Raw genomic sequence first — 11,158 nt, 5'->3', positions numbered from 1 at the left:
CTTGTAGGGCTTGGAATACAATATACTGGAAGGCAAGAGAACTTAGAATGCAGCCAAGCTACCCAGCAAGGCTGAATGTCCTCTTCCAGGGAAAAAAAGATGGCCTTTCAATGAACCAGGGGAATTTCAAATGTTCCTTTTGGAATGGCCAGAGCTGAACAGAAGTTTTGATCTTCAGATACAGGACTCGGGTGAAGCATGGAGATTGGAGGAGAGGGGGGAAATATGAGGGACCTAATGATGATGAACTGCATGTATTCCTGCATAGAAAAATGACACTGATAATACTCTTATTAACTTTCTCAGTTAATAGAGCAGGTAGAGAGAGGTTTTATAGTTGAAGCACAGGAGAAAGATGAATTCGAAGATAAAATATGGTGTAAAAATGGAGTCAATAGAAAAAAAGGGAAATGGAATGGGAGAAAGAAAAAGGAGAGGGGGAATAGTCCAAGATATTTCACTTAAGATTTTTTTTATTACAATGAGCTATTGCAATGATATGGAAGGGGGAGGCAAGGGGGAATGAGGGAAACTTTGCTCTCATCAGAGATGGCTAGGAGAGGAAACAGCAAATATACTCAATGGGGTATAGACATCTGGAGTAAGAAGGAGCGGGGAGCAGGGGGAAGGGGTGGGGATGTGAATAAAGGAGGAGAGGATGGACCATGGGGGGGAGAGTGGCCAGATATAACACATTTTCTTTCTTACTTCATGCAAGGGCCTTGGATTGGAAGGCCTGCCCAGGACCATAGGGCCAGGTGGATTCTGGGCCTAAGGGGTGGTATGGGGGCTCAGGGCTTCTTGGCCCCAGGACTAGGTATCTGTCTGCTGAGCCAGTCAATGACCCTACAGCAGAGTCAGAATGAAAGGAGAGAGAAAATAGAGTACATGGTAGTGGAGAAATAAGAAAGGAGGGAGTTGCGATCAGCAATGGCAATGGTGGAAAAATATGGAAGTAACTTCTGTGATGGACTTATCATAAAGAATGAGATCCACCCATGACAGAGTTGTTGGTGTTGGAACAAAGACTGAAGCACATTTTTTGTTATTATTATTTGGGGGAGGGTGCAGGGCAAGTGGGGCTGGGTGGCCTGCCTAGGGCCACATAGCAGGGTGATCTTTGGGTGTCTGGGGCCGGATTTGGACCCAGGTGCTCCTGGCTCAAGGGCCAATGCTCTGTCTGCCACCCAGCCACCCCTACTATCATTACTATTTTATTTTATTTTGGGTCTTTTTTTTTCTTCTTTTTGGTTTTTGCAAGGCAGTGGGGATCGGGTGGCTTGCATGTCACATGGCTGGGTGATGATTAGGTTTATGATGCTGGATATGGGCTCAGGTGCTCATGGCTCCAGGGCTGGTGCTTCGTCCATTGTGCCACCTGGCCATACCTACAATTATTACTATTATTTTTTTATTTTAATTTTTTTCTCTCCCCTTTACTTTTTTCGCCTAAGCAAGTCTATTTATATTCATGGGGGAGGAGGGGTATTTTGTTTACTTGTAAACAAGAATATTTTATTAATGTAAAAATATTTGTACAAAATGAGAATAAAAAATAAATTAAAAAAATATGAAAGCAAAAAAAACCAAATTAAAAAAAACTAACAAACATTGCTCTAGTTAAGTGTCATTTCTTTACAAGTCATTCTAGTCCAAACATGATGTTTGTACTTCAGATTTTTTGTTTGTTCTGCAGGATAAATGTTGCGAAAAAATTTTTCTGGTCCAGTGAAGCATACATAAACCAGGTTACTCCTAAACCAGGTTTCTACTATATCTGTATTGGTTGGGATTTGAGAGATATATTAAAAACTTACAACATAATAACAAAAGTCAGTTTTAGTATTCTGTGAGGACATAGAATCAACTCCCTTGAAGCCTAGAAGAGAATGATGTCTAAGGAGAATTTAATAGGGACTCCAGGAAGGGAGAAAATAACTTCTAGTAAAAAAAGCACAGTGAGTTTACCCTTTGGACACATGGGATCTTTAAGTTTAATCCTACTCCCCTAAGAGTGATAGTATTAAAAATCTCAGTCCTTTATTTTGACCCCTAAAAAGCCTATTGGGGAAAGAAGTAATTAGCTGCCCTCTTTAAATCCAACTCCCCAGTGGAAGTGAGTAAAATTTTCCAATTAGCAGGAATTCCCAATTATGGGAATTAGCCCCGGTGGGAGTACATTCTGCTGCTTAACCATGCATCATCTAAAAACATATTCAGCTCAAGGTGTCACTTACTCTAGAAAATCTTTCCTAAACTCCTCTAGGATTAGGGTTCTTTATCTTCTCAAAATGCTTCAAATTTATATATTTGTGCACATGGTATATCATTAGAAGAATAAAGCTTTTCACAGAAATTGTTTGATTGGTGTCTTTTTTCCTTCTCTAACTTCTATTATACTCCTTTGCACATAGTAGGTACTTGATGTTTATTTGACTGAGACCCTTGGTAGTTGTTATCTGAGTGTTAGCCATTATACCTCAGAATGTTTTTTAAGAATTTCCTAGAGGGAGTTAGGTGGCATAGTGAATAGAGCACCAGCCCTTGAGTCAGGAGGGCTTGATTTCAAATTCAGCCTCAGACACTTAAAAATTTCCTAGCTGTGTGACCTTAGGCAAGTCATTTAACCCCATGGCCTAAAATAAATAAAATTAAAAAAAGAATTGCCTAGAAAATCTAGGAGAGGAAAAGAATCATAGAACTTCAAAACGGTTCTCTGAGACCTTATGCATTTGTTTTCTTGAAACCAAAGGATAGAATTAGAAATAATTAGTAGAAATTGTAAAGATTCTAATTTTTAAAAAGTTACAAATTCAGACCCATTCAAATATAAAAGGGGGTAGCTTTAGGAGAGGATGAGTTCTGTATCACTACAGATATTCAAGGGAAAGAAGGTGAATCACTTAGGGATATTGTATGAGGATTCTTTTTTTAATTTTTAATTTTTATTTAGGGCAATGGGGTTAAGTGACTTGTCCAAGGTTATACAGCTAGGCAATTATTAAGTGTCTGAGGTTGGATTTGAACTCAGGTCCTCCTGACTCCAGGACTGGTGCTTTATCCATTTTGTCATCTAGCTGCCCCTGTAGGAATCCTCTCACATACTTGCTATTTGATTCTCTCTGGGTACTCCCTAAGAGTACAGAAGGGGAAGAAAGGAGTTATGATAAGGGGGAGATCAATTCTGAGTGTGACAACCAGGGAAGGTTTCATGAAAGATTGTGACATCTCATTTAAGACTTGAGGGACAGATAGAATTTCTGTGAAAAAGAGATATTCCAGGTAGAAGAAATGGATGTTATAAAAGATTCCTCTTAATGATCACTATATACTTATATATATATATATATATATATATATATATATATATATATACACACACATATATGTTAATCAACAAGCATTTATTAGGTACCTCTTTGTTCCAAACATTGTCTAAGCATTGGGGATACAAAGGAATAGAAAAGATGGATCCTGTTTCCAAGGAGTTAGTATTATTTTTTAAAATATAAATTTATTTTTCCAACTACCTGCATTTTCAACATTCATTTTTTGTAAGATTTTTGAATTCTACATTTTCTCCCTCCCCTTCTTCCTTTCCCCTTGACAGTGAATCATCAGATACAGGTTATAGGTATAATCATGTCAAACATAGGTTGTGAAAGAAGAAGCAGAATAAAAAGAAAAAACAATAAGAGAAAATACTTAAAGCATAAAATAAATTTTAAAAATGGAAAATAGTAAATTTTAGTGTGCATTCAGACTCCATAGTTCCTTCTCTGGATTTGGATTATATTTTTCATCACAAGTCCTTTAGAATTGCCTTTGTTCATAATGCTGTTGTTATTTTGTACAATGCTCTCCTGGTTCTGGCTCACTTCACTTAGCATCAGTTCATCTAAGTCTTTTCAGGTTTTTCTGAAGTCTGCCATTCATGATTTCCTATAGAACAATAGTAGTCCATCACATTCATATATCACAATTTTTTCAGCCATTCCCCAACTGATGAGCATCATTTCAATTTCCAATTCTTTGCTCTTCAAAAAAGAGCTGCTATAAATATTTTTGAACATATGGGTCTTTCCTCCATTTTTACGATAACTTTGGACTATAGATCTAGTTGTTGGATCAAAGGGTATGCACATTTTTTTGCCCTTTGGGGTTTGTTCTCCAGAACAGTTTGCAACTCCACCAGCAATGCATTACAATCTCAATTTTCCCACATCCCCTCCAACATTATTTCCCTTTTTTGTCTTATTGATCAATCTGATAGGTATGAAGTGTTATCCCAGAGTTGTTTTAATTTGCATTTCTCTAATCAAAAATGATTTAGAGTATTTTTTCATATGACTATAGATAGCCTTAATTTGTTCATTTGAAAATTGCCTGTTCATATTGGGGAATGACTTGTATCCTTAAATTTGATTCTAATCTTTATAAATTTAAGAAATGAGTCCTTTATCAGGGGGAAAATTGTCAAACTTGAAAACTCAAAAGAAATAAAACCTTTCTAAATTTTTTTTAAAAAAGAAATGCCACTTGTTAAAATTGTTTCCCAACTTTTTGCATTCCTTTTAGTCTTGGTTGCATTGGTTTTATTAGCACAAATATTTTTAATTTAATGTAATCAAAATTATCCATTTTGTATTTTACAATGTTCACCATCTGTTAGGTCATAAACTCCTTCCCTCTCCATAGATCTGATAGATAAACTATTCAAGGAACTCATATTATATTGGAGAAGGCAATATATTTACAAACAAATACATATAAATTGGAGAGAAACAAGAGAGAAATCACTAGCACTAAAGGGAAAGGGAAAGGCTTCTTGTAGAAGATAGTTTTATATTGAACTCAAAGGAAGCTAAGGAAGCTAGGGGATGGAGAGGAGGAAGAAGAAAATTCCAGACATGGTGGGGAAAGCCAGCAGAAAGCCTCTATGAGTAGGTGTAACTCAGGAGGAAAGTTCCTCTCTCTCTATCGTTTTCCCCTTTCTAAAACTCTACCTTCTGGAGTATTAATTCTACATTTAAAGCTTTTTCTTTGCTTCATTCAAACATTACCTTTTTTCCTTTGCAGAAATGTAAATAACCTAGGTTGAGGGAGTGTATTTATAGACCTCTGATGAACTATTTGGGCAGTACCTCACTGTTATGTCAGTACTCAGCTGGCCAAGACAATGAAGGACACATTAATGTTACTGCAGTTCCAAAGGCTTAAGGTAAAGTAGCAGTAGGTATAGCTGCAATATAAAGGGTTATCTTAGAGCAGAAATATAGAGGAGGAAAGAAAAATTTCTGCAAGTCCCAATTCAGTTATAACTCCTCTCAGAGCATAGTTGATTTGACAAACCTTCACAGGAAGATAGACATTTTAACAAGGACACCGAAAATTTAGCTGGATTCTACTAGGTAGGTACATTACAAATAATCTACTTTCTGATGGAATTTCAGAAATGCCTGGAAAGACTTGCATGAATTGATGCTGAGTGAAATGAGCAGAACCAGAAGAACATTGTACACCCTAACAACATGGGGTGATGATCAACCTTAATGGACCTGTTCATTTCAGCAATACAATAATCAAAGGCAATTTAAAAAAATCTAAAATACCATCCATAACTGTGGAGTTTAAGTGAATATCAAAGCTTATTCTCAATTTTTAAAAGTTGCCTTATGTATTATGTCATTTCCCCCCTCTGTTTTCTTTTTTCAATTTGGATCTGATTCTTCTATCACAACATGATCAATATGGATCTAATTTTAACATGGTTATAAATATAGAGCCTATATCAGCTTGCTTTCTGTCAGGGGGAGGGAAGAGGGAAGGGAGGAAGGGGGAAAATGTAAAACTCAAAACCTTGTAAAAATGATTGGTAAAAAACTACTGTTGCATGTAGTTGGAAAAACAAACAAAATATTTAATAAAAAAATTCAAAAACCAATCAAATGAGAGATATCAGTAATATCTTCTTATAAAGAGGGATGATGTACCCCCCCTCACTAAGCTGTTGCTATATTATTATTTTTTGGAATAATTTTTAGTGTGGGAAACTCCCTCTATTGATGAAGATTAGGGACTTATAGTCTTAGGAGTTGTTTGACTCCTGGAGAAGTTAAGAGACTTGCCTAGGGACTCCAAGCCCGAATGTGCAGGAGGCAGGATTTGAATCCAGTTATACTATACACTATACCACACAGCCTCTCAGGTCATTATTAGATGCTGCATTATCACCTACCTTTGTCACTTGCGTAATAAAGGAGAAGACTAGACTTGAATTCCTGCCCGGGTTCCAATCCCCTCCAGCCTATAGAGAGGCAGTCTTTACCGCTGTAGTTCCTTAGCTCTTGATTTGGGGTTCTTCCCTGGTCTGGTTTGGACCCCTATCCACCAGTCCACCCCCGCTACCTCCCAGTCTCCTGGACAAGTTCACTACCACTGCGTTTTCGCAGACAAGACAGTGATAACCTCGGTTCTGCTTTCCCTGCTCCTTCTACTACTGGCTGCTGTGGCGGTCAAGAGCATCTGTGGCTCCCTCTGGCTCTTATTTCCATGACTGAAGCTACAGATTGAGAGCGGCGAGGACCACGGGATGTGGACCACGAGCGCTGTGTTCTCCCTGGACGACTCGCTTCTACCCCTCCGCCTGGTGATGCTCCTCCCTGGCCTCTCCTGCCTCATTCAGGACTTCATTTTTCCTTCAGAAAGGGCCTTCTCCTCCTACGAAGTGATCATCCCTAGGAAGCTGGCGCCCCGCAGACGGCACCCCGAGGTGGCGGCTCAGGTGTCCTACCTCATGCGCATGGAGGGCAAGAAGCACATTGTTCGTTTGCGCGTCAAGAAGCTTCTGTTGTCTAGACACCTGCGGGTTTTCTCCTTCACAGAGCAGGGGGCCAGACTGGAGGACCAACCTTACATCCCTGAAGACTGTATCTATGGGGGTTACGTGGAGGGCTCTCCAGACTCCCAGGTTACCCTAAGCACCTGCTTTGGGGGACTCCAAGGGATACTGAATACGAATGGAAATTTTTACCAAGTGGAGCCCTTGAAAGCCTCGACCAAATTTGAACACATATTATATCACCTGATGAAAGAGGGGATCACAAACCAGACCTGTGGCTTAACTAACCAAGAAATAGCCCGCCAGTTAGACCAGAGCCAGGGCCTGGAGATCCTCAGCAAGACAGATTTTTCTCAGTCTTCTATACACCTAAAGTATATAGAGTTGATGCTTGTGATGGACCACAACAGGTATCTGACTAGAGACTCCAATATGACCCAGACAATTGTTGATTGCCTTACCTTGACAGGAATAGCAGACACAAGCTTTAAGACCCTAAATGCTCACATTCGTCTTATTGCCATTGAAATTTGGACAGACAGAAATAAAATTGATGAAAATGGGGACAGATTAATACAAGTTTTGCAATTATTTTCTTTCTATAAAAAACATGTTCTTTATCCTCGGATCTCCCCGGATTGGACTCACTTATTTGTTGGCAAGCAGTTTGGGGATGCTGCAGGATGGGCTTGGGTTTCCGGTGCTTGTAACGCATTTACAGCATCTTCGGTAAGCAGCCTACCCTGGGAAATCAGTCTTGATTATGCTTCAGCATTTGTTCATGAAATGGGTCATGGCTTTGGCATGGCTCACGATTCAGAGTTCTGTGTTTGTGGAGCAAAAAGGTGCCTCATGGAAGCTTCCCCAGGAGGACAGATGTTCAGTAATTGTAGCTTTGACAGTTACTTTGATTTTGTTACCAAGAAAGGAAAATGTCTCTATAACATCCCAGACACAGTGTACAGGATAGAGAAGTGTGGCAATAAAGTGGTGGAGCGGGGAGAAGATTGCGACTGTGGCTCTGAAGCAGAATGTAGGTATGACAAATGTTGTTGGCCAACTTGCAAATTTAAACAAAAGGCCCAATGTACTTCTGGTCTTTGCTGTAAACACTGCCATTTTCTTCCATCTGGAAATGTATGTAGACCCAAGAGGACTGAGTGTGACCTTGATGAGTTCTGCAATGGGACCACCAATCTTTGCCCAGATGACTTCTATAAACAAGATGGCACTCCATGTGGTTATAATGAGACAGGTCTTTGTTACCATAGTAGTTGTCATTCTCATCTCCAACAATGTAGAAGACTTTTTGGCCGTAGAGCCCAGAATGGCCCAGCTTGCTGCTATTCACAAATCAACCGAGGTGACCGCTTTGGCAATTGTGGGTTCAAGGACATTAAATATAAACGATGTAAACCTCAGGACATAATGTGTGGAAGAGTGCAGTGTGTCAATGTAGGGGGTATTCCCTCTATGCCTGATCACACTTCAATAGTTCAGACCCAAATAGGCAATATTATATGCTGGGGAGCAGACTATCATGCTGCAATGGCAACTATTAATTTACCTGATATGGGGGAGGTCAAAGATGGGACTATTTGTGGCAAGGGACTCATCTGTATTAACAAGTCTTGTCAGAGTAGTTCACTTCTCAATTATGACTGTGTCCCACAGAAGTGCAATCATCAAGGGGTGTGCAATAACAGGAGGAATTGCCATTGTTTCCTTGGATGGACCCCTCCATTCTGCTCAGAGCCTGGCTATGGAGGAAGCATTGATAGTGGACCTCCCTCAAAATGGGAGGGGCCCAGGGAGCTAAAGTGGAATCAATTTGCTTTTCTTGCATCCTTTGTGGCATTGTGTCAGTGGATACTGGTCTCCTAAAAACAAGTAAATAGTTCAACATTTTAAAAAGGCAAAGAATTATCATCAAAGGGAACAGAGAGAGAATAACTTGGGCCTTCCTTGAGCAATTACAGACAAGATCATCTCACATATTTACTTTGCAGAGATAGATGTTCTCAGTTTATTTTCTTTTATTGGAAAATAAACATTTTAAAATGGGAAATGTGGCTATTTGTCCCACTTTCTGCATATTCTCTCTTTTTGTTTTAGATTTTTGCAAGGCAAATGGGGTTAAGTGGCTTGCCCATGCATATTCTCTTTGTCCTATAACTAATAACAATAAGGAATCCAATTTGCCTGTCAAACCTCCAAATTAATAGATTTATCAGAAAATTCCAAGAATACATTAGAGAAAGCTTTCCTTTATCAACATCAGTTTGAATGTTAGTTTGGTTCAGAACCCCCCCCCCCCACACACACTATATTCTTGATATCTTGGTTCACAATAGCTCTGGTTAATGTCACCGGAATGGGAGTTAACTCAAGTCTCCCTAGTTCCATTGGAATTCTGTCTCAACACCAAACGATATGGTATCTCCACTCTATTTGTGTCTTTCTGGGTTGACACACAGACTCTAATTTGAATTCATTCTGGCAGGTGTCAGGTTTTTTCCTCCCAGAGTGGAGGTAGGGATTGACTTCAAGTCACATTCAACCTACACAGGCAACTATAGTTTCTGAGCCCAATTAGTGTGCTTTTCATTTATAAAAATCAATCTCAATGACCTGCATGACTTTAATTATGAAATTACCAAATGAGAAGGCAAGGAAAAAAAGATTATAACATAACTTAATTTTTTATATTTTTTTGCAAGGCAAATGGGGTTAAGTGGCTTGCCCAAGGCCACACAGCTAGGTAATAAGTGTCTGAGACTGGATTTGAACCCAGGTACTCCTGACTCCAGGGCTGGTGCTTTATCCACTGTGCCACCTAGCTGCCCCTATAACATAACTTATTTAATGAAAGCAAAAATAGGGATAATAAGAGCATAAATCAACCCATAAACTTGGATCACTGTTTTACCAATATACTCAGTGTTTGAGTGAATGGAGTAAGTGAACACAAACTTGCAGAAATCTAGCATTAATGCACTTGAATAGGGAAACCTATGTTCTAGAGAAACCCATAACTCTAAATTCCATGCATGGGCATCTCTGGTAGTTTTTTCATCTAAAGAATGAAGGGTTTGGAACAAATGATCTTTTATGCCTCTTCTAGTTCTTTAATTCTATGATCCCGAAATTTTCTTTGCCAATGTCCAGTGAATTTTCCTCGTCTGAGTAGGGTCATTAGTAAATTGGTAATAAACCATGAGATAAATAAGGATAAAAGACAGGTCAGATAGCTAAGAAGAGAAAAACAGGATCATAAAAATCTGAAATCCCAGAAGGAGAAACTCTCCCAAAAGGATCCCTCTTGTTTTTGAAAATCTCTGAAAGAAATAATTTTTGAGTTATATTTTCTAGTAATCCTGAACAAAATTTCACAAGATAAATGACAGTTAAAAACTCAGGTGTAAGTTCAGTTAACAGTTTCAATTCATTAAGCAAAACAGTAGTCATTTATGGCTTTGAATCCTTGAGAATATTTTTTTCCTAAACTATCTTTGGATCAAGGGTAGAGATGAATTAAGAGTAATGAAGTTCTCCATAAATCTACTACCTAATCCATTTTCCAGGAATTTAGAGTTTCTGCTTGTACTTTTTACCAACTCATAAACAATGATTATATTGTTGGTATGAGAGAAAAACTATTTAGAGTAGGAAATTTTTTTTCAGAACTGATAATTTAAAGAGAAAGGTTTTTCATTCAGATTATATGAAGGGCTTCAGTCTATACTACTAACATTTTGTAATATGTAACTTAAAGAAGGAATATAGTGAATACTCAGCATGTTTTCACACCAAGATATTGATGTAGAATTAGTGAAATTATAGGAACATAGCAAGATTTCCTTTCTAAACTAGGGGTTCTCAGTCTTTTTTGTGTTGTTATTCCTATGATATACTGAAAAAACCTATGCATCTCTTTTAAGAATGTTTTTAGAAAACACTTGGGATTGTAATGGAAAGAAATCATATTGAAATAAATATGTAATATTTTTCCATCATAAACTCATTGGAAAGGATCAGTGGACCCCTACTCTAAACCATAACAACATATACTACTAATACTACCACCACCATGACCACTACTACTGGAACTTAAATAGTGCTGTAGAATTTGCATTTCACTGTACAAATATTATCAAATTTTACCCTCTCACTAATCTTGGGAGAGAAGTGTTTTTTATAATCCTAATTCTACATATGGGGAAACTGAGGCACAGAGAAGTTGTTACTTGTCCAGGGTTACAAAGCAAATAAAATTCCAGGCCAGATTTAACCTCATTTCTTTCTGACTTCTGGTCT

The 11,158-nt window shown here is 38.4% G+C and overlaps 1 protein-coding gene across 1 annotated transcript; it reads left to right on the top strand.

The window, feature by feature from the left end:
* The first annotated feature begins 6,300 nt into the window (after window positions 1-6,300).
* On the top strand, window positions 6,301-8,900 carry LOC141490077 (disintegrin and metalloproteinase domain-containing protein 30-like). Its single transcript, XM_074190341.1, has one exon. It carries the CDS (start codon window positions 6,593-6,595, stop codon window positions 8,723-8,725), a length of 2,133 nt encoding a protein of 710 aa, XP_074046442.1. The 5' UTR covers window positions 6,301-6,592; the 3' UTR covers window positions 8,726-8,900.
* Window positions 8,901-11,158: the final 2,258 nt, after the last annotated feature.

This window comes from Macrotis lagotis, chromosome 5, assembly GCF_037893015.1.
Source record: "Macrotis lagotis isolate mMagLag1 chromosome 5, bilby.v1.9.chrom.fasta, whole genome shotgun sequence".
In the NCBI taxonomy this organism is placed as follows: domain Eukaryota; kingdom Metazoa; phylum Chordata; class Mammalia; order Peramelemorphia; family Peramelidae; genus Macrotis; species Macrotis lagotis.
This window is presented reverse-complemented; position numbering and strand designations above follow the sequence as displayed.

Bases quoted from the DNA above. Each gene is read 5' to 3' on its own strand.
- LOC141490077 (XM_074190341.1), top strand. From the start codon at position 6,593: ATGTGGACCACGAGCGCTGTGTTCTCCCTGGACGACTCGCTTCTACCC.